The sequence below is a fragment of the Salmo salar genome, unplaced genomic scaffold (genome assembly GCF_905237065.1).
Source record: "Salmo salar unplaced genomic scaffold, Ssal_v3.1, whole genome shotgun sequence".
Classification (NCBI taxonomy): domain Eukaryota; kingdom Metazoa; phylum Chordata; class Actinopteri; order Salmoniformes; family Salmonidae; genus Salmo; species Salmo salar.
The window spans coordinates 127,501-151,216 of NW_025548700.1; the positions used below are offsets into that span (position 1 = coordinate 127,501).

At 46.3% G+C, this 23,716-nt stretch overlaps 1 protein-coding gene across 1 annotated transcript in view; it reads left to right on the top strand.

Annotated features, from left to right (window-relative positions):
- Positions 1–23,716, top strand: part of LOC106595170 (caspase recruitment domain-containing protein 11) — a 152,258-nt gene that overhangs the window by 101,872 nt on the left and 26,670 nt on the right. Inside the window, exon 22 of the mRNA XM_045712666.1 lies at positions 2,270–2,354. Within this exon, the coding sequence (XP_045568622.1) occupies positions 2,270–2,354 (85 nt within the window). The remainder of the gene's footprint in view (positions 1–2,269; positions 2,355–23,716) is intronic.

Consider the following 23,716-nt stretch of genomic DNA (forward strand, 5'->3'; position numbering starts at 1 on the left):
AGAATACCACCATCCCCTCTTACTCACGGTAAATACAGACTGCTATTACACACTACTACACAGTACTACAGAATACTACAGACTATTACATACTACTACACAGTACTACAGACTACTACAGAATACCACCATCCCCTCTTACTCACGGTAAATACAGACTGCTATTACATACTACTACACAGTACTACATACTACTACAGAATACCACCATCCCCTCTTACTCACGGTAAATACAGACTGCTATTACACACTACTACACTGTACTACAGACTACTACAGAATACCACCATCCCCTCTTACTCACGATAAATACAGACCGCTATTACACACTACTACACAGTACTACAGACTACTACAGACTACCACCATCCCCTCTTACTCACGGTAAATACAGACTGCTATTACATACTACTACACAGTACTACAGACTACTACAGACTACTACAGAATACCACCATCCCCTCTTACTCATGGTAAATACAGACTGATATTACATACTACTACACAGTACTACAGAAAACTACAGACTATTACATACTACTACACAGTACTACAGACTACTACAGAATACCACCATCCCCTCTTACTCACGGTAAATACAGACTGCTATTACATACTACTACACGGTACTACAGACTACTACAGACTATTACATACTACTACACAGTACTACAGACTACTACAGACTATTACATACTACTACACAGTACTACACAGTACTACAGAATACCACCATCCCCTCTTACTTACGGTAAATACAGACTGCTATTACACACTACTACACAGTACTACAGACTACTACAGAATACCACCATCCCCTCTTACTCACGGTAAATACAGACTGCTATTACATACTACTACACAGTACTACAGACTACTACAGACTACCACCATCCCCTCTTACTCACGGTAAATACAGACTGCTATTACATACTACTACACAGTACTACAGACTACTACAGAATACCACCATCCCCTCTTACTCACGGTAAATACAGACTGCTATTACATACTACTACACAGTACTACAGACTACTACAGACTACCACCATCCCCTCTTACTCACGGTAAATACAGACTGCTATTACATACTACTACACAGTACTACAGACTACTACAGAATACCACCATCCCCTCTTACTCACGGTAAATACAGACTGCTATTACATACTACTACACAGTACTACAGACTACTACAGAATACCACCATCCCCTCTTACTCACGGTAAATACAGACTGCTATTACACACTACTACACAGTACTACAGACTACTACAGACTATTACATACTACTACACAGTACTACAGACTACTATAGAATACCACCATCCCCTCTTACTCACGGTAAATACAGACTGCTATTACACACTACTACACTGTACTACAGACTACTACAGACTATTACATACTACTACACAGTACTACAGACTACTACAGAATACCACCATCCCCTCTTACTCACGGTAAATACAGACTGCTATTACACACTACTACACTGTACTACAGACTACTACAGACTATTACATACTACTACACAGTACTACAGACTACTATAGAATACCACCATCCCCTCTTACTCACGGTAAATACAGACTGCTATTACATACTACTACACAGTACTACAGACTACTACAGAATACCACCATCCCCTCTTACTCACGGTAAATACAGACTGCTATTACACACTACTACACAGTACTACAGACTACTACAGACTATTACATACTACTACACAGTACTACAGACTAGTACAGACTATTATATTCTACTACACAGTACTACAGACTACTACAGAATACCACCATCCCCTCTTACTCACGGTAAATACAGACTGCTATTACATACTACTACACAGTACTACAGACTACTACAGACTATTACATACTACTACACAGTACTACAGACTACTACAGAATACCACCATCCCCTCTTACTCACGGTAAATACAGACTGCTATTACATACTACTACACAGTACTACAGACTACTACAGACTATTACATACTACTACACAGTACTACAGACTACTACAGAATACCACCATCCCCTCTTACTCACAGTAAATACAGACTGCTATTACATACTACTACAGACTAGTACAGACTATTACATTATACTACAGAATACCAGATGAATACTTTCAAATACTGATCCAGGAGCTGCAGACTAGCAACCACTATAGATCACCACTGACCCTGTGTGTGTGTGTGTGTGTGTGTGTGTGTGTGTGTGTGTGTGTGTGTGTGTGTGTGTGTGTGTGTGATCTACAGGGCCCAGCAGCTGCTCCTGGTAAAGATGCAGAAGCTGGTGTGTCGAGGAGGAAGAGAGGAGAATGACAGCCTGCGCAACCTCAAGGTACTAACTAGCCCCTAACTAACCAGACAACTAACCCCTAACTAACTAGCAGCCTGCATAACCTCAGGGTACTAACTAGCCCCTAACTAATTAACCCCTATCTAACTAGCCCCTAACTAATTAACCCCTAACTAACCAACCCCTATCTAACTAGCCCCTAACTTGCTAGCCCCTAACTAACTAGTCTCTATCTAACTAGCCCCTAAGTAACTAGCCCCTAACTAACTAGCAGCCTGCATAACCTCAGGGTACTAACTAGCCCCTAACTAACTAGCAACTAACTAACTACCCTCTACCTAACTAGCCCCTAACCAACTAGCCCCTAACTAACTACTCCCTAACTTATTAGCAGCCTGCATAACCTCAGGGTATAACTAACCGCTAACTAACTAGCCCTAACTAACTAGTAGCCTGCACAACCTCAGGGTACTAACTAGCCCCTAACTAACTAGCCTCCAACTAACTAGCCTCCAACTAACTAGCCCCTAACTAACTAGCAGCCTGCATAACCTCAGGGTACTAACTAGCCCCTAACTAACTAGCCTCCAACTAACTAGCCTCCAACTAACTAGCAGCCTGCATAACCTCAGGGTACTAACTAGCCCCTTACTAACTAGCAGCCTGCATAACCTCAGGGTACTAACTAGCCCCTAACTAACTAGCCTCCAACTAACTAGCCTCCAACTAACTAGCCCCTAACTAACTAGCAGCCTGCATAACCTCAGGGTACTAACTAGCCCTAACTAACTAGCAGCCTGCATGACCTCAGGGTACTAACTAGCCCCTAACTAACTAGCCTCCAACTAACTAGCCCCTAACTAACTAGCCCCTAACTAACTAGCAGCCTGCATAACCTCAGGGTACTAACTACCCCCTAACTAACTAGCCCCTAACTAATTAGCCCCTAACTAACTAGCCTCTACCTAACTAGCCCCTTACTAACTAGCCCTAACTAACTAGCCTCTAACTAACTAGCATCTTACTAACTAACCCCTAACTAACTAGCCTCCAACTAACTAGCCCCTTACTAACTAACCCCTAACTAACTAACCTTCAACTAACTAGCCCCTAACTCATTATCCCCTAACTAACAAACAAACTATTTGGCATCTAACTAACTAACCAACTAACTAACCAACCAACTAACCAAGTAACTAACCAACTAACCAAGTAACTAACCTAGCTTCTAACTAACAAACTGTCTGAACAACTGAGTGCCTAACATAACTGACCTGACTAACTAAGGCCTAGATTCAATACGGACCAATACAGATCCCCGTTATAGTAACTAGCCAACTAACCCCTAACATAACTAACCTGACTAACTAAGGCCTAGATTCAATACGGACCGATACAGATCCCCGTTATAGTAACTAGCCAACTAACCCCTAACATAACTAACCTGACTAACTAAGGCCTAGATTCAATACGGACCGATACAGATCCCCGTTATAGTAACTAGCCAACTAACCCCTAACATAACTAACCTGACTAACTAAGGCCTAGATTCAATACGGACCGATACAGATCCCCGTTATAGTAACTAGCCAACTAACCCCTAACATAACTAACCTGACTAACTAAGGCCTAGATTCAATACGGACCGATACAGATCCCCGTTATAGTAACTAGCCAACTAACCCCTAACATAACTAACCTGACTAACTAAGGCCTAGATTCAATACGGACCGATACAGATCCCCGTTATAGTAACTAGCCAACTAACCCCTAACATAACTAACCTGACTAACTAAGGCCTAGATTCAATACGGACCGATACAGATCCCCGTTATAGTAACTAGCCAACTAACCCCTAACATAACTAACCTGACTAACTAAGGCCTAGATTCAATACGGACCGATACAGATCCCCGTTATAGTAACTAGCCAACTAACCCCTAACATAACTAACCTGACTAACTAAGGCCTAGATTCAATACGGACCGATACAGATCCCCGTTATAGTAACTAGCCAACTAACCCCTAACATAACTAACCTGACTAACTAAGGCCTAGATTCAATACGGACCGATACAGATCCCCGTTATAGTAACTAGCCAACTAACCCCTAACATAACTAACCTGACTAACTAAGGCCTAGATTCAATACGGACCGATACAGATCCCCGTTATAGTAACTAGCCAACTAACCCTAACATAACTAACCTGACTAACTAAGGCCTAGATTCAATACGGACCGATACAGATCCCCGTTATAGTAACTAGCCAACTAACCCCTAACATAACTAACCTGACTAACTAAGGCCTAGATTCAATACGGACCGATACAGATCCCCGTTATAGTAACTAGCCAACTAACCCCTAACATAACTAACCTGACTAACTAAGGCCTAGATTCAATACGGACCGATACAGATCCCCGTTATAGTAACTAGCCAACTAACCCCTAACATAACTAACCTGACTAACTAAGGCCTAGATTCAATACGGACCGATACAGATCCCCGTTATAGTAACTAGCCAACTAACCCCTAACATAACTAACCTGACTAACTAAGGCCTAGATTCAATACGGACCGATACAGATCCCCGTTATAGTAACTAGCCAACTAACCCCTAACATAACTAACCTGACTAACTAAGGCCTAGATTCAATACGGACCGATACAGATCCCCGTTATAGTAACTAGCCAACTAACCCCTAACATAACTAACCTGACTAACTAAGGCCTAGATTCAATACGGACCGATACAGATCCCCGTTATAGTAACTAGCCAACTAACCCCTAACATAACTAACCTGACTAACTAAGGCCTAGATTCAATACGGACCGATACAGATCCCCGTTATAGTAACTAGCCAACTAACCCCTAACATAACTAACCTGACTAACTAAGGCCTAGATTCAATACGGACCGATACAGATCCCCGTTATAGTAACTAGCCAACTAACCCCTAACATAACTAACCTGACTAACTAAGGCCTAGATTCAATACGGACCGATACAGATCCCCGTTATAGTAACTAGCCAACTAACCCCTAACATAACTAACCTGACTAACTAAGGCCTAGATTCAATACGGACCGATACAGATCCCCGTTATAGTAACTAGCCAACTAACCCCTAACATAACTAACCTGACTAACTAAGGCCTAGATTCAATACGGACCGATACAGATCCCCGTTATAGTAACTAGCCAACTAACCCCTAACATAACTAACCTGACTAACTAAGGCCTAGATTCAATACGGACCGATACAGATCCCCGTTATAGTAACTAGCCAACTAACCCCTAACATAACTAACCTGACTAACTAAGGCCTAGATTCAATACGGACCGATACAGATCCCCGTTATAGTAACTAGCCAACTAACCCCTAACATAACTAACCTGACTAACTAAGGCCTAGATTCAATACGGACCGATACAGATCCCCGTTATAGTAACTAGCCAACTAACCCCTAACATAACTAACCTGACTAACTAAGGCCTAGATTCAATACGGACCGATACAGATCCCCGTTATAGTAACTAGCCAACTAACCCCTAACATAACTAACCTGACTAACTAAGGCCTAGATTCAATACGGACCGATACAGATCCCCGTTATAGTAACTAGCCAACTAACCCCTAACATAACTAACCTGACTAACTAAGGCCTAGATTCAATACGGACCGATACAGATCCCCGTTATAGTAACTAGCCAACTAACCCCTAACATAACTAACCTGACTAACTAAGGCCTAGATTCAATACGGACCGATACAGATCCCCGTTATAGTAACTAGCCAACTAACCCCTAACATAACTAACCTGACTAACTAAGGCCTAGATTCAATACGGACCGATACAGATCCCCGTTATAGTAACTAGCCAACTAACCCCTAACATAACTAACCTGACTAACTAAGGCCTAGATTCAATACGGACCGATACAGATCCCCGTTATAGTAACTAGCCAACTAACCCCTAACATAACTAACCTGACTAACTAAGGCCTAGATTCAATACGGACCGATACAGATCCCCGTTATAGTAACTAGCCAACTAACCCCTAACATAACTAACCTGACTAACTAAGGCCTAGATTCAATACGGACCGATACAGATCCCCGTTATAGTAACTAGCCAACTAACCCCTAACATAACTAACCTGACTAACTAAGGCCTAGATTCAATACGGACCGATACAGATCCCCGTTATAGTAACTAGCCAACTAACCCCTAACATAACTAACCTGACTAACTAAGGCCTAGATTCAATACGGACCGATACAGATCCCCGTTATAGTAACTAGCCAACTAACCCCTAACATAACTAACCTGACTAACTAAGGCCTAGATTCAATACGGACCGATACAGATCCCCGTTATAGTGCGCTTGGCGTTTAACCTTAAAAGCATCAACATATTTCAACCGCTAAAAGCACCAACAGAGGTCATTTTTTACCCATAAAGCACCAACAGAGGTTATTTTTTACCCATAAAGCACCAACAGAGGTCATTTTTTACCCATAAAGCCCCAACAGAGGCCATTTTTTACCCATAAAGCCCCAACAGAGGCCGTTTTTTACCCATAAAGCCCCAACAGAGGCCATTTTTTACCCATAAAGCCCCAACAGAGGCCGTTTTTTACCCATAAAGCCCCAACAGAGGCCATTTTTTACCCCATAAAGCCCCAACAGAGGCCATTTTTTACCCATAAAGCCCCAACAGAGGCCATTTTTTACCCATAAAGCCCCAACAGAGGCCATTTTTTACCCATAAAGCCCCAAAAGGGGTTATTTTCGAGCCCAAATTGGAAATATCAAAATGACACTTTCTGTCACATAGTAACACTTTTTATTTTATTAACCTTTTGTAACTGTAAATGGTTTAAATTCCCCCAAAATAATCAGACATTTAAAAAATGTCACAGATTTATACTCACGTTTGATATACAAAAATATATGTTTTTGCATGTTTCTCATGCTTTGAACAGTTATTTTCATCTATTTCATTCTGTTATTCACTCAAGGTGTTGTGTTTCTGTGATACTCAAGAGGCTGAGAAATTAGCGATTGAGCTAATCTGACGTACCGGTACAACCTAAAATAGCCACCGACATGGGCTATTTTATAGGCGATTATGGGACACCATTGTTGTGGATGGAATACCAGAGTGTCCACATGAGGAGAAAGTGAGAAAAATGATCAGTGAAAAGCTCCAGATGGAGGCCATAGGAAGATTGAGTTGGAGTGAACCCACAGGTCTGGAAAACCTGTGATGAGCCCAGGTGACAGACGCGGGCCGTTACCGGTCACGGTCCTAAGGTTCAACGACGAGATATCTGTTCTGGAGAGAGATCTCTGTTTACCCGTCAGATTGGCCCACCAACGCTCCTTATAGGACACAGCACTCTATACTCCTCTGTAAACTGGTCATCTCTGTTTAACCGTCTGAATTGGCCCACCAACGCTCCTTATAGGACACAGCACTCTATACTCCTCTGTAAACTGGTCATCTCTGTTTACCCGTCAGATTGGCCCACCAACGCTCCTTATAGGACACAGCACTCTATACTCCTCTGTAAACTGGTCATCTCTGTTTACCCGTCTGAATTGGCCCACCAACGCTCCTTATAGGACACAGCACTCTATACTCCTCTGTAAACTGGTCATCTCTGTTTACCCGTCAGATTGGCCCACCAACGCTCCTTATAGGACACAGCACTCTATACTCCTCTGTAAACTGGTCATCTCTGTTTACCCGTCTGAATTGGCCCACCAACGCTCCTTATAGGACACAGCACTCTATACTCCTCTGTAAACTGGTCATCTCTGTTTACCCGTCTGAATTGGCCCACCAACGCTCCTTATAGGACACAGCACTCTATACTCCTCTGTAAACTGGTCATCTCTGTTTACCCGTCTGAATTGGCCCACCAACGCTCCTTATAGGACACAGCACTCTATACTCCTCTGTAAACTGGTCATCTCTGTTTACCAGTCAGATTGGCCCCCAACGCTCCTTATAGGACACAGCACTCTATACTCCTCTGTAAACTGGTCATCTCTGTTTACCCGTCAGATTGGCCCCCAACGCTCCTTATAGGACACAGCACTCTATACTCCTCTGTAAACTGGTCATCTCTGTTTACCCGTCAGATTGGCCCACCAACGCTCCTTATAGGACACAGCACTCTATACTCCTCTGTAAACTGGTCATCTCTGTTTACCCGTCAGATTGGGCCCACCAACGCTCCTTATAGGACACAGCACTCTATACTCCTCTGTAAACTGGTCATCTCTGTTTACCCGTCAGATTGGGCCCCCAACGCTCCTTATAGGACACAGCACTCTATACTCCTCTGTAAACTGGTCATCTCTGTTTACCCGTCTGAATTGGCCCCCAACGCTCCTTATAGGACACAGCACTCTATACTCCTCTGTAAACTGGTCATCTCTGTTTAACCGTCTGAATTGGCCCCCAACGCTCCTTATAGGACACAGCACTCTATACTCCTCTGTAAACTGGTCATCTCTGTTTACCAGTCAGATTGGCCCCCAACGCTCCTTATAGGACACAGCACTCTATACTCTGTAAACTGGTCATCTCTGTTTACCCGTCAGATTGGCCCACCAACGCTCCTTATAGGACACAGCACTCTATACTCCTCTGTAAACTGGTCATCTCTGTTTACCCGTCTGAATTGACCCCCAACGCTCCTTATAGGACACATCACTCTATACTCCTCTGTAAACTGGTCATCTCTGTTTACCCGTCTGAATTGGCCCCCAACGCTCCTTATAGGACACAGCACTCTATACTCCTCTGTAAACTGGTCATCTCTGTTTACCCGTCAGATTGGCCCACCAACGCTCCTTATAGGACACAGCACTCTATACTCCTCTGTAAACTGGTCATCTCTGTTTACCCGTCAGATTGGCCCACCAACGCTCCTTATAGGACACAGCACTCTATACTCCTCTGTAAACTGGTCATCTCTGTTTACCCGTCAGATTGGGCCCACCAACGCTCCTTATAGGACACAGCACTCTATACTCCTCTGTAAACTGGTCATCTCTGTTTAACCGTCTGAATTGGCCCCCAACGCTCCTTATAGGACACAGCACTCTATACTCCTCTGTAAACTGGTCATCTCTGTTTACCAGTCAGATTGGGCCCCCAACGCTCCTTATAGGACACAGCACTCTATACTCCTCTGTAAACTGGTCATCTCTGTTTAACCGTCTGAATTGGCCCCCAACGCTCCTTATAGGACACAGCACTCTATACTCCTCTGTAAACTGGTCATCTCTGTTTACCCGTCAGATTGGCCCACCAACGCTCCTTATAGGACACAGCACTCTATACTCCTCTGTAAACTGGTCATCTCTGTTTACCAGTCAGATTGGCCCCCAACGCTCCTTATAGGACACAGCACTCTATACTCCTCTGTAAACTGGTCATCTCTGTTTACCCGTCTGAATTGGCCCCCAACGCTCCTTATAGGACACAGCACTCTATACTCCTCTGTAAACTGGTCATCTCTGTTTACCGGTCAGATTGGCCCACCAACGCTCCTTATAGGACACAGCACTCTATACTCCTCTGTAAACTGGTCATCTCTGTTTACCAGTCAGATTGGCCCACCAACGCTCCTTATAGGACACAGCACTCTATACTCCTCTGTAAACTGGTCATCTCTGTTTACCCGTCTGAATTGGCCCCCAACGCTCCTTATAGGACACAGCACTCTATACTCCTCTGTAAACTGGTCATCTCTGTTTACCAGTCAGATTGGCCCACCAACGCTCCTTATAGGACACAGCACTCTATACTCCTCTGTAAACTGGTCATCTCTGTTTAACCGTCTGAATTGGCCCCCAACGCTCCTTATAGGACACAGCACTCTATACTCCTCTGTAAACTGGTCATCTCTGTTTACCCGTCAGATTGGCCCACCAACGCTCCTTATAGGACACAGCACTCTATACTCCTCTGTAAACTGGTCATCTCTGTTTACCCGTCAGATTGGGCCCCCAACGCTCCTTATAGGACACAGCACTCTATACTCCTCTGTAAACTGGTCATCTCTGTTTACCCGTCAGATTGGCCCCCCAACGCTCCTTATAGGACACAGCACTCTATACTCCTCTGTAAACTGGTCATCTCTGTTTACCCGTCTGAATTGGCCCACCAACGCTCCTTATAGGACACAGCACTCTATACTCCTCTGTAAACTGGTCATCTCTGTTTACCCGTCAGATTGGGCCCCCAACGCTCCTTATAGGACACAGCACTCTATACTCCTCTGTAAACTGGTCATCTCTGTTTACCCGTCAGATTGGCCCCCAACGCTCCTTATAGGACACAGCACTCTATACTCCTCTGTAAACTGGTCATCTCTGTTTAACCGTCTGAATTGGCCCCCAACGCTCCTTATAGGACACAGCACTCTATACTCCTCTGTAAACTGGTCATCTCTGTTTAACCGTCTGAATTGGCCCCCAACGCTCCTTATAGGACACAGCACTCTATACTCCTCTGTAAACTGGTCATCTCTGTTTACCCGTCAGATTGGCCCACCAACGCTCCTTATAGGACACAGCACTCTATACTCCTCTGTAAACTGGTCATCTCTGTTTAACCGTCTGAATTGGCCCCCAACGCTCCTTATAGGACACAGCACTCTATACTCCTCTGTAAACTGGTCATCTCTGTTTACCAGTCAGATTGGCCCCCAACGCTCCTTATAGGACACAGCACTCTATACTCCTCTGTAAACTGGTCATCTCTGTTTACCCGTCAGATTGGGCCCCCAACGCTCCTTATAGGACACAGCACTCTATACTCCTCTGTAAACTGGTCATCTCTGTTTACCCGTCAGATTGGGCCCCCAACGCTCCTTATAGGACACAGCACTCTATACTCCTCTGTAAACTGGTCATCTCTGTTTACCAGTCAGATTGGGCCCCCAACGCTCCTTATAGGACACAGCACTCTATACTCCTCTGTAAACTGGTCATCTCTGTTTACCCGTCAGATTGACCCCCAACGCTCCTTATAGGACACAGCACTCTATACTCCTCTGTAAACTGGTCATCTCTGTTTACCAGTCAGATTGGCCCCCAACGCTCCTTATAGGACACAGCACTCTATACTCCTCTGTAAACTGGTCATCTCTGTTTACCCGTCAGATTGGCCCACCAACGCTCCTTATAGGACACAGCACTCTATACTCCTCTGTAAACTGGTCATCTCTGTTTACCCGTCAGATTGGGCCCCCAACGCTCCTTATAGGACACAGCACTCTATACTCCTCTGTAAACTGGTCATCTCTGTTTAACCGTCTGAATTGGCCCCCAACGCTCCTTATAGGACACAGCACTCTATACTCCTCTGTAAACTGGTCATCTCTGTTTACCCGTCAGATTGGGCCCCCAACGCTCCTTATAGGACACAGCACTCTATACTCCTCTGTAAACTGGTCATCTCTGTTTACCAGTCAGATTGGCCCCCAACGCTCCTTATAGGACACAGCACTCTATACTCCTCTGTAAACTGGTCATCTCTGTTTACCAGTCAGATTGGCCCCCAACGCTCCTTATAGGACACAGCACTCTATACTCCTCTGTAAACTGGTCATCTCTGTTTAACCGTCTGAATTGACCCCCAACGCTCCTTATAGGACACAGCACTCTATACTCCTCTGTAAACTGGTCATCTCTGTTTACCCGTCAGATTGGGACCCCAACGCTCCTTATAGGACACAGCACTCTATACTCCTCTGTAAACTGGTCATCTCTGTTTACCCGTCAAATTGGCCCCCAACGCTCCTTATAGGACACAGCACTCTATACTCCTCTGTAAACTGGTCATCTCTGTTTAACCGTCTGAATTGGCCCCCAACGCTCCTTATAGGACACAGCACTCTATACTCCTCTGTAAACTGGTCATCTCTGTTTACCCGTCAGATTGGGTCACCAACGCTCCTTATAGGACACAGCACTCTATACTCCTCTGTAAACTGGTCATCTCTGTTTACCAGTCAGATTGGCCCACCAACGCTCCTTATAGGACACAGCACTCTATACTCCTCTGTAAACTGGTCATCTCTGTTTACCCGTCAAATTGGCCCCCAACGCTCCTTATAGGACACAGCACTCTATACTCCTCTGTAAACTGGTCATCTCTGTTTAACCGTCTGAATTGGCCCCCAACGCTCCTTATAGGACACAGCACTCTATACTCCTCTGTAAACTGGTCATCTCTGTTTAACCGTCTGAATTGGCCCCCAACGCTCCTTATAGGACACAGCACTCTATACTCCTCTGTAAACTGGTCATCTCTGTTTAACCGTCTGAATTGGCCCCCAACGCTCCTTATAGGACACAGCACTCTATACTCCTCTGTAAACTGGTCATCTCTGTTTACCCGTCAGATTGGCCCCCAACGCTCCTTATAGGACACAGCACTCTATACTCCTCTGTAAACTGGTCATCTCTGTTTACCCGTCAGATTGGCTCACCAACGCTCCTTATAGGACACAGCACTCTATACTCCTCTGTAAACTGGTCATCTCTGTTTACCAGTCAGATTGGCCCCCAACGCTCCTTATAGGACACAGCACTCTATACTCCTCTGTAAACTGGTCATCTCTGTTTACCAGTCAGATTGGCCCACCAACGCTCCTTATAGGACACAGCTCTCTATACTCCTCTGTAAACTGGTCATCTCTGTTTAACCGTCTGAATTGGCCCCCAACGCTCCTTATAGGACACAGCACTCTATACTCCTCTGTAAACTGGTCATCTCTGTTTACCCGTCAGATTGGGCCCCCAACGCTCCTTATAGGACACAGCACTCTATACTCCTCTGTAAACTGGTCATCTCTGTTTACCCGTCAGATTGGACCCCCAACGCTCCTTATAGGACACAGCACTCTATACTCCTCTGTAAACTGGTCATCTCTGTTTACCCGTCAGATTGGGCCCCCAACGCTCCTTATAGGACACAGCACTCTATACTCCTCTGTAAACTGGTCATCTCTGTTTAACCGTCTGAATTGGCCCACCAACGCTCCTTATAGGACACAGCACTCTATACTCCTCTGTAAACTGGTCATCTCTGTTTAACCGTCTGAATTGGCCCCCAACGCTCCTTATAGGACACAGCACTCTATACTCCTCTGTAAACTGGTCATCTCTGTTTACCCGTCAGATTGGGCCCCCAACGCTCCTTATAGGACACAGCACTCTATACTCCTCTGTAAACTGGTCATCTCTGTTTAACCGTCTGAATTGGCCCCCAACGCTCCTTATAGGACACAGCACTCTATACTCCTCTGTAAACTGGTCATCTCTGTTTACCCGTCTGAATTGGCCCCCAACGCTCCTTATAGGACACAGCACTCTATACTCCTCTGTAAACTGGTCATCTCTGTTTACCCGTCAGATTGGGCCCCCAACGCTCCTTATAGGACACAGCACTCTATACTCCTCTGTAAACTGGTCATCTCTGTTTACCAGTCAGATTGGCCCCCAACGCTCCTTATAGGACACAGCACTCTATACTCCTCTGTAAACTGGTCATCTCTGTTTACCCGTCAGATTGGCCCACCAACGCTCCTTATAGGACACAGCACTCTATACTCCTCTGTAAACTGGTCATCTCTGTTTACCCGTCAGATTGGCCCACCAACGCTCCTTATAGGACACAGCACTCTATACTCCTCTGTAAACTGGTCATCTCTGTTTAACCGTCTGAATTGGCCCCCAACGCTCCTTATAGGACACAGCACTCTATACTCCTCTGTAAACTGGTCATCTCTGTTTACCCGTCAGATTGGGCCCCCAACGCTCCTTATAGGACACAGCACTCTATACTCCTCTGTAAACTGGTCATCTCTGTTTACCCGTCAGATTGGGCCCCCAACGCTCCTTATAGGACACAGCACTCTATACTCCTCTGTAAACTGGTCATCTCTGTTTACCAGTCAGATTGGCCCCCAACGCTCCTTATAGGACACAGCACTCTATACTCCTCTGTAAACTGGTCATCTCTGTTTAACCGTCTGAATTGGCCCACCAACGCTCCTTATAGGACACAGCACTCTATACTCCTCTGTAAACTGGTCATCTCTGTTTAACCGTCTGAATTGGCCCCCAACGCTCCTTATAGGACACAGCACTCTATACTCCTCTGTAAACTGGTCATCTCTGTTTACCAGTCAGATTGGCCCACCAACGCTCCTTATAGGACACAGCACTCTATACTCCTCTGTAAACTGGTCATCTCTGTTTACCCGTCTGAATTGGCCCCCAACGCTCCTTATAGGACACAGCACTCTATACTCCTCTGTAAACTGGTCATCTCTGTTTAACCGTCTGAATTGGCCCCCAACGCTCCTTATAGGACACAGCACTCTATACTCCTCTGTAAACTGGTCATCTCTGTTTACCCGTCAGATTGGGCCCCCAACGCTCCTTATAGGACACAGCACTCTATACTCCTCTGTAAACTGGTCATCTCTGTTTAACCGTCTGAATTGGCCCCCAACGCTCCTTATAGGACACAGCACTCTATACTCCTCTGTAAACTGGTCATCTCTGTTTACCCGTCAGATTGGCCCACCAACGCTCCTTATAGGACACAGCACTCTATACTCCTCTGTAAACTGGTCATCTCTGTATACCCGTCAGATTGGCCCACCAACGCTCCTTATAGGACACAGCACTCTATACTCCTCTGTAAACTGGTCATCTCTGTTTAACCGTCTGAATTGGCCCCCAACGCTCCTTATAGGACACAGCACTCTATACTCCTCTGTAAACTGGTCATCTCTGTTTAACCGTCTGAATTGGCCCACCAACGCTCCTTATAGGACACAGCACTCTATACTCCTCTGTAAACTGGTCATCTCTGTTTACCCGTCAGATTGGCCCACCAACGCTCCTTATAGGACACAGCACTCTATACTCCTCTGTAAACTGGTCATCTCTGTTTACCAGTCAGATTGGCCCCCAACGCTCCTTATAGGACACAGCACTCTATACTCCTCTGTAAACTGGTCATCTCTGTTTAACCGTCTGAATTGGCCCCCAACGCTCCTTATAGGACACAGCACTCTATACTCCTCTGTAAACTGGTCATCTCTGTTTACCCGTCAGATTGGGCCCCCAACGCTCCTTATAGGACACAGCACTCTATACTCCTCTGTAAACTGGTCATCTCTGTTTACCAGTCAGATTGGCCCACCAACGCTCCTTATAGGACACAGCACTCTATACTCCTCTGTAAACTGGTCATCTCTGTTTAACCGTCTGAATTGGCCCCCAACGCTCCTTATAGGACACAGCACTCTATACTCCTCTGTAAACTGGTCATCTCTGTTTACCCGTCTGAATTGGCCCCCAACGCTCCTTATAGGACACAGCACTCTATACTCCTCTGTAAACTGGTCATCTCTGTTTACCCGTCAGATTGGGCCCCCAACGCTCCTTATAGGACACAGCACTCTATACTCCTCTGTAAACCGGTCATCTCTGTTTACCAGTCAGATTGGCCCACCAACGCTCCTTATAGGACACAGCACTCTATACTCCTCTGTAAACTGGTCATCTCTGTTTACCCGTCAGATTGGGCCCCCAACGCTCCTTATAGGACACAGCACTCTATACTCCTCTGTAAACTGGTCATCTCTGTTTACCCGTCAGATTGGGCCCCCAACGCTCCTTATAGGACACAGCACTCTATACTCCTCTGTAAACTGGTCATCTCTGTTTACCCGTCAGATTGGCCCCCAACGCTCCTTATAGGACACAGCACTCTATACTCCTCTGTAAACTGGTCATCTCTGTTTAACCGTCTGAATTGGCCCACCAACGCTCCTTATAGGACACAGCACTCTATACTCCTCTGTAAACTGGTCATCTCTGTTTACCCGTCAGATTGGGCCCCCAACGCTCCTTATAGGACACAGCACTCTATACTCCTCTGTAAACTGGTCATCTCTGTTTACCAGTCAGATTGGCCCCCAACGCTCCTTATAGGACACAGCACTCTATACTCCTCTGTAAACTGGTCATCTCTGTTTACCCGTCAGATTGGCCCACCAACGCTCCTTATAGGACACAGCACTCTATACTCCTCTGTAAACTGGTCATCTCTGTTTACCCGTCAGATTGGGCCCCCAACGCTCCTTATAGGACACAGCACTCTATACTCCTCTGTAAACTGGTCATCTCTGTTTAACCGTCTGAAGTGGCCCCCAACGCTCCTTATAGGACACAGCACTCTATACTCCTCTGTAAACTGGTCATCTCTGTTTACCCGTCAGATTGGGCCCCCAACGCTCCTTATAGGACACAGCACTCTATACTCCTCTGTAAACTGGTCATCTCTGTTTACCCGTCAGATTGGTCACCAACGCTCCTTATAGGACACAGCACTCTATACTCCTCTGTAAACTGGTCATCTCTGTTTACCCGTCAGATTGGGCCCCCAACGCTCCTTATAGGACACAGCACTCTATACTCCTCTGTAAACTGGTCATCTCTGTTTACCAGTCAGATTGGCCCCCAACGCTCCTTATAGGACACAGCACTCTATACTCCTCTGTAAACTGGTCATCTCTGTTTACCCGTCTGAATTGGCCCCCAACGCTCCTTATAGGACACAGCACTCTATACTCCTCTGTAAACTGGTCATCTCTGTTTACCCGTCAGATTGGGCCCCCAACGCTCCTTATAGGACACAGCACTCTATACTCCTCTGTAAACTGGTCATCTCTGTTTACCCGTCAGATTGGGCCCCCAACGCTCCTTATAGGACACAGCACTCTATACTCCTCTGTAAACTGGTCATCTCTGTTTACCAGTCAGATTGGCCCCCAACGCTCCTTATAGGACACAGCACTCTATACTCCTCTGTAAACTGGTCATCTCTGTTTAACCGTCTGAATTGGCCCACCAACGCTCCTTATAGGACACAGCACTCTATACTCCTCTGTAAACTGGTCATCTCTGTTTAACCGTCTGAATTGGCCCCCAACGCTCCTTATAGGACACAGCACTCTATACTCCTCTGTAAACTGGTCATCTCTGTTTACCAGTCAGATTGGCCCACCAACGCTCCTTATAGGACACAGCACTCTATACTCCTCTGTAAACTGGTCATCTCTGTTTACCCGTCTGAATTGGCCCCCAACGCTCCTTATAGGACACAGCACTCTATACTCCTCTGTAAACTGGTCATCTCTGTTTAACCGTCTGAATTGGCCCCCAACGCTCCTTATAGGACACAGCACTCTATACTCCTCTGTAAACTGGTCATCTCTGTTTACCCGTCAGATTGGGCCCCCAACGCTCCTTATAGGACACAGCACTCTATACTCCTCTGTAAACTGGTCATCTCTGTTTAACCGTCTGAATTGGCCCCCAACGCTCCTTATAGGACACAGCACTCTATACTCCTCTGTAAACTGGTCATCTCTGTTTACCCGTCAGATTGGCCCACCAACGCTCCTTATAGGACACAGCACTCTATACTCCTCTGTAAACTGGTCATCTCTGTATACCCGTCAGATTGGCCCACCAACGCTCCTTATAGGACACAGCACTCTATACTCCTCTGTAAACTGGTCATCTCTGTTTAACCGTCTGAATTGGCCCCCAACGCTCCTTATAGGACACAGCACTCTATACTCCTCTGTAAACTGGTCATCTCTGTTTAACCGTCTGAATTGGCCCACCAACGCTCCTTATAGGACACAGCACTCTATACTCCTCTGTAAACTGGTCATCTCTGTTTACCCGTCAGATTGGCCCACCAACGCTCCTTATAGGACACAGCACTCTATACTCCTCTGTAAACTGGTCATCTCTGTTTACCAGTCAGATTGGCCCCCAACGCTCCTTATAGGACACAGCACTCTATACTCCTCTGTAAACTGGTCATCTCTGTTTAACCGTCTGAATTGGCCCCCAACGCTCCTTATAGGACACAGCACTCTATACTCCTCTGTAAACTGGTCATCTCTGTTTACCCGTCAGATTGGGCCCCCAACGCTCCTTATAGGACACAGCACTCTATACTCCTCTGTAAACTGGTCATCTCTGTTTACCAGTCAGATTGGCCCACCAACGCTCCTTATAGGACACAGCACTCTATACTCCTCTGTAAACTGGTCATCTCTGTTTAACCGTCTGAATTGGCCCCCAACGCTCCTTATAGGACACAGCACTCTATACTCCTCTGTAAACTGGTCATCTCTGTTTACCCGTCTGAATTGGCCCCCAACGCTCCTTATAGGACACAGCACTCTATACTCCTCTGTAAACTGGTCATCTCTGTTTACCCGTCAGATTGGGCCCCCAACGCTCCTTATAGGACACAGCACTCTATACTCCTCTGTAAACCGGTCATCTCTGTTTACCAGTCAGATTGGCCCACCAACGCTCCTTATAGGACACAGCACTCTATACTCCTCTGTAAACTGGTCATCTCTGTTTACCCGTCAGATTGGGCCCCCAACGCTCCTTATAGGACACAGCACTCTATACTCCTCTGTAAACTGGTCATCTCTGTTTACCCGTCAGATTGGGCCCCAACGCTCCTTATAGGACACAGCACTCTATACTCCTCTGTAAACTGGTCATCTCTGTTTACCCGTCAGATTGGCCCCCAACGCTCCTTATAGGACACAGCACTCTATACTCCTCTGTAAACTGGTCATCTCTGTTTAACCGTCTGAATTGGCCCACCAACGCTCCTTATAGGACACAGCACTCTATACTCCTCTGTAAACTGGTCATCTCTGTTTACCCGTCAGATTGGGCCCCCAACGCTCCTTATAGGACACAGCACTCTATACTCCTCTGTAAACTGGTCATCTCTGTTTACCAGTCAGATTGGCCCCCAACGCTCCTTATAGGACACAGCACTCTATACTCCTCTGTAAACTGGTCATCTCTGTTTACCCGTCAGATTGGCCCACCAACGCTCCTTATAGGACACAGCACTCTATACTCCTCTGTAAACTGGTCATCTCTGTTTACCCGTCAGATTGGGCCCCCAACGCTCCTTATAGGACACAGCACTCTATACTCCTCTGTAAACTGGTCATCTCTGTTTACCCGTCAGATTGGTCACCAACGCTCCTTATAGGACACAGCACTCTATACTCCTCTGTAAACTGGTCATCTCTGTTTACCCGTCAGATTGGGCCCCCAACGCTCCTTATAGGACACAGCACTCTATACTCCTCTGTAAACTGGTCATCTCTGTTTACCAGTCAGATTGGCCCCCAACGCTCCTTATAGGACACAGCACTCTATACTCCTCTGTAAACTGGTCATCTCTGTTTACCCGTCTGAATTGGCCCCCAACGCTCCTTATAGGACACAGCACTCTATACTCCTCTGTAAACTGGTCATCTCTGTTTAACCGTCTGAATTGGCCCCCAACGCTCCTTATAGGACACAGCACTCTATACTCCTCTGTAAACTGGTCATCTCTGTTTACCCGTCAGATTGGGCCCCCAACGCTCCTTATAGGACACAGCACTCTATACTCCTCTGTAAACTGGTCATCTCTGTTTAACCGTCTGAATTGGCCCCCAACGCTCCTTATAGGACACAGCACTCTATACTCCTCTGTAAACTGGTCATCTCTGTATACCCGTCAGATTGGCCCACCAACGCTCCTTATAGGACACAGCACTCTATACTCCTCTGTAAACTGGTCATCTCTGTATACCCGTCAGATTGGCCCACCAACGCTCCTTATAGGACACAGCACTCTATACTCCTCTGTAAACTGGTCATCTCTGTTTAACCGTCTGAATTGGCCCCCAACGCTCCTTATAGGACACAGCACTCTATACTCCTCTGTAAACTGGTCATCTCTGTTTAACCGTCTGAATTGGCCCACCAACGCTCCTTATAGGACACAGCACTCTATACTCCTCTGTAAACTGGTCATCTCTGTTTAACCGTCTGAATTGGCCCCCAACGCTCCTTATAGGACACAGCACTCTATACTCCTCTGTAAACTGGTCATCTCTGTTTACCAGTCAGATTGGCCCACCAACGCTCCTTATAGGACACAGCACTCTATACTCCTCTGTAAACTGGTCATCTCTGTTTACCCGTCAGATTGGCCCACCAACACTCCTTATAGGACACAGCACTCTATACTCCTCTGTAAACTGGTCATCTCTGTTTAACCGTCTGAATTGGCCCCCAACGCTCCTTATAGGACACAGCACTCTATACTCCTCTGTAAACTGGTCATCTCTGTTTACCCGTCTGAATTGGCCCCCAACGCTCCTTATAGGACACAGCACTCTATACTCCTCTGTAAACTGGTCATCTCTGTTTACCAGTCAGATTGGCCCCCAACGCTCCTCATAGGACACAGCACTCTATACTCCTCTGTAAACTGGTCATCTCTGTTTACCAGTCAGATTGGGCCCCCAACGCTCCTTATAGGACACAGCACTCTATACTCCTCTGTAAACTGGTCATCTCTGTTTACCCGTCAGATTGGGCCCCCAACGCTCCTTATAGGACACAGCACTCTATACTCCTCTGTAAACTGGTCATCTCTGTTTAACCGTCTGAAGTGGCCCCCAACGCTCCTTATAGGACACAGCACTCTATACTCCTCTGTAAACTGGTCATCTCTGTTTACCCGTCAGATTGGGCCCCCAACGCTCCTTATAGGACACAGCACTCTATACTCCTCTGTAAACTGGTCATCTCTGTTTACCCGTCAGATTGGTCACCAACGCTCCTTATAGGACACAGCACTCTATACTCCTCTGTAAACTGGTCATCTCTGTTTACCCGTCAGATTGGGCCCCCAACGCTCCTTATAGGACACAGCACTCTATACTCCTCTGTAAACTGGTCATCTCTGTTTACCAGTCAGATTGGCCCCCAACGCTCCTTATAGGACACAGCACTCTATACTCCTCTGTAAACTGGTCATCTCTGTTTACCCGTCTGAATTGGCCCCCAACGCTCCTTATAGGACACAGCACTCTATACTCCTCTGTAAACTGGTCATCTCTGTTTAACCGTCTGAATTGGCCCCCAACGCTCCTTATAGGACACAGCACTCTATACTCCTCTGTAAACTGGTCATCTCTGTTTACCCGTCAGATTGGGCCCCCAACGCTCCTTATAGGACACAGCACTCTATACTCCTCTGTAAACTGGTCATCTCTGTTTAACCGTCTGAATTGGCCCCCAACGCTCCTTATAGGACACAGCACTCTATACTCCTCTGTAAACTGGTCATCTCTGTATACCCGTCAGATTGGCCCACCAACGCTCCTTATAGGACACAGCACTCTATACTCCTCTGTAAACTGGTCATCTCTGTATACCCGTCAGATTGGCCCACCAACGCTCCTTATAGGACACAGCACTCTATACTCCTCTGTAAACTGGTCATCTCTGTTTAACCGTCTGAATTGGCCCCCAACGCTCCTTATAGGACACAGCACTCTATACTCCTCTGTAAACTGGTCATCTCTGTTTAACCGTCTGAATTGGCCCACCAACGCTCCTTATAGGACACAGCACTCTATACTCCTCTGTAAACTGGTCATCTCTGTTTAACCGTCTGAATTGGCCCCCAACGCTCCTTATAGGACACAGCACTCTATACTCCTCTGTAAACTGGTCATCTCTGTTTACCAGTCAGATTGGCCCACCAACGCTCCTTATAGGACACAGCACTCTATACTCCTCTGTAAACTGGTCATCTCTGTTTACCCGTCAGATTGGCCCACCAACACTCCTTATAGGACACAGCACTCTATACTCCTCTGTAAACTGGTCATCTCTGTTTAACCGTCTGAATTGGCCCCCAACGCTCCTTATAGGACACAGCACTCTATACTCCTCTGTAAACTGGTCATCTCTGTTTACCCGTCTGAATTGGCCCCCAACGCTCCTTATAGGACACAGCACTCTATACTCCTCTGTAAACTGGTCATCTCTGTTTACCAGTCAGATTGGCCCCCAACGCTCCTCATAGGACACAGCACTCTATACTCCTCTGTAAACTGGTCATCTCTGTTTACCAGTCAGATTGGCCCACCAACGCTCCTTATAGGACACAGCACTCTATACTCCTCTGTAAACTGGTCATCTCTGTATACCCGTCAGATTGGCCCACCAACGCTCCTTATAGGACACAGCACTCTATACTCCTCTGTAAACTGGTCATCTCTGTTTAACCGTCTGAATTGGCCCCCAACGCTCCTTATAGGACACAGCACTCTATACTCCTCTGTAAACTGGTCATCTCTGTTTACCCGTCTGAATTGGCCCCCAACGCTCCTTATAGGACACAGCAATCTATACTCCTCTGTAAACTGGTCATCTCTGTTTACCAGTCAGATTGGGCCCCCAACGCTCCTTATAGGACACAGCACTCTATACTCCTCTGTAAACTGGTCATCTCTGTTTAACCGTCTGAATTGGCCCCCAACGCTCCTTATAGGACACAGCACTCTATACTCCTCTGTAAACTGGTCATCTCTGTTTACCCGTCAGATTGGGCCCCCAACGCTCCTTATAGGACACAGCACTCTATACTCCTCTGTAAACTGGTCATCTCTGTTTACCAGTCAGATTGGCCCCCAACGCTCCTTATAGGACACAGCACTCTATACTCCTCTGTAAACTGGTCATCTCTGTATACCCGTCAGATTGGCCCACCAACGCTCCTTATAGGACACAGCACTCTATACTCCTCTGTAAACTGGTCATCTCTGTTTAACCGTCTGAATTGGCCCCCAACGCTCCTTATAGGACACAGCACTCTATACTCCTCTGTAAACTGGTCATCTCTGTTTACCCGTCAGATTGGGCCCCAACGCTCCTTATAGGACACAGCACTCTATACTCCTCTGTAAACTGGTCATCTCTGTTTACCCGTCAGATTGGGCCCCCAACGCTCCTTATAGGACACAGCACTCTATACTCCTCTGTAAACTGGTCATCTCTGTTTACCCGTCAGATTGGCCCACCAACGCTCCTTATAGGACACAGCACTCTATACTTCTCTGTAAACTGGTCATCTCTGTTTACCCGTCAGATTGGGCCCCCAACGCTCCTTATAGGACACAGCACTCTATACTCCTCTGTAAACTGGTCATCTCTGTTTAACCGTCTGAATTGGCCCCCAACGCTCCTTATAGGACACAGCACTCTATACTCCTCTGTAAACTGGTCATCTCTGTTTACCAGTCAGATTGGCCCCCAACGCTCCTTATAGGACACAGCACTCTATACTCCTCTGTAAACTGGTCATCTCTGTTTACCCGTCAGATTGGGCCCCCAACGCTCCTTATAGGACACAGCACTCTATACTCCTCTGTAAACTGGTCATC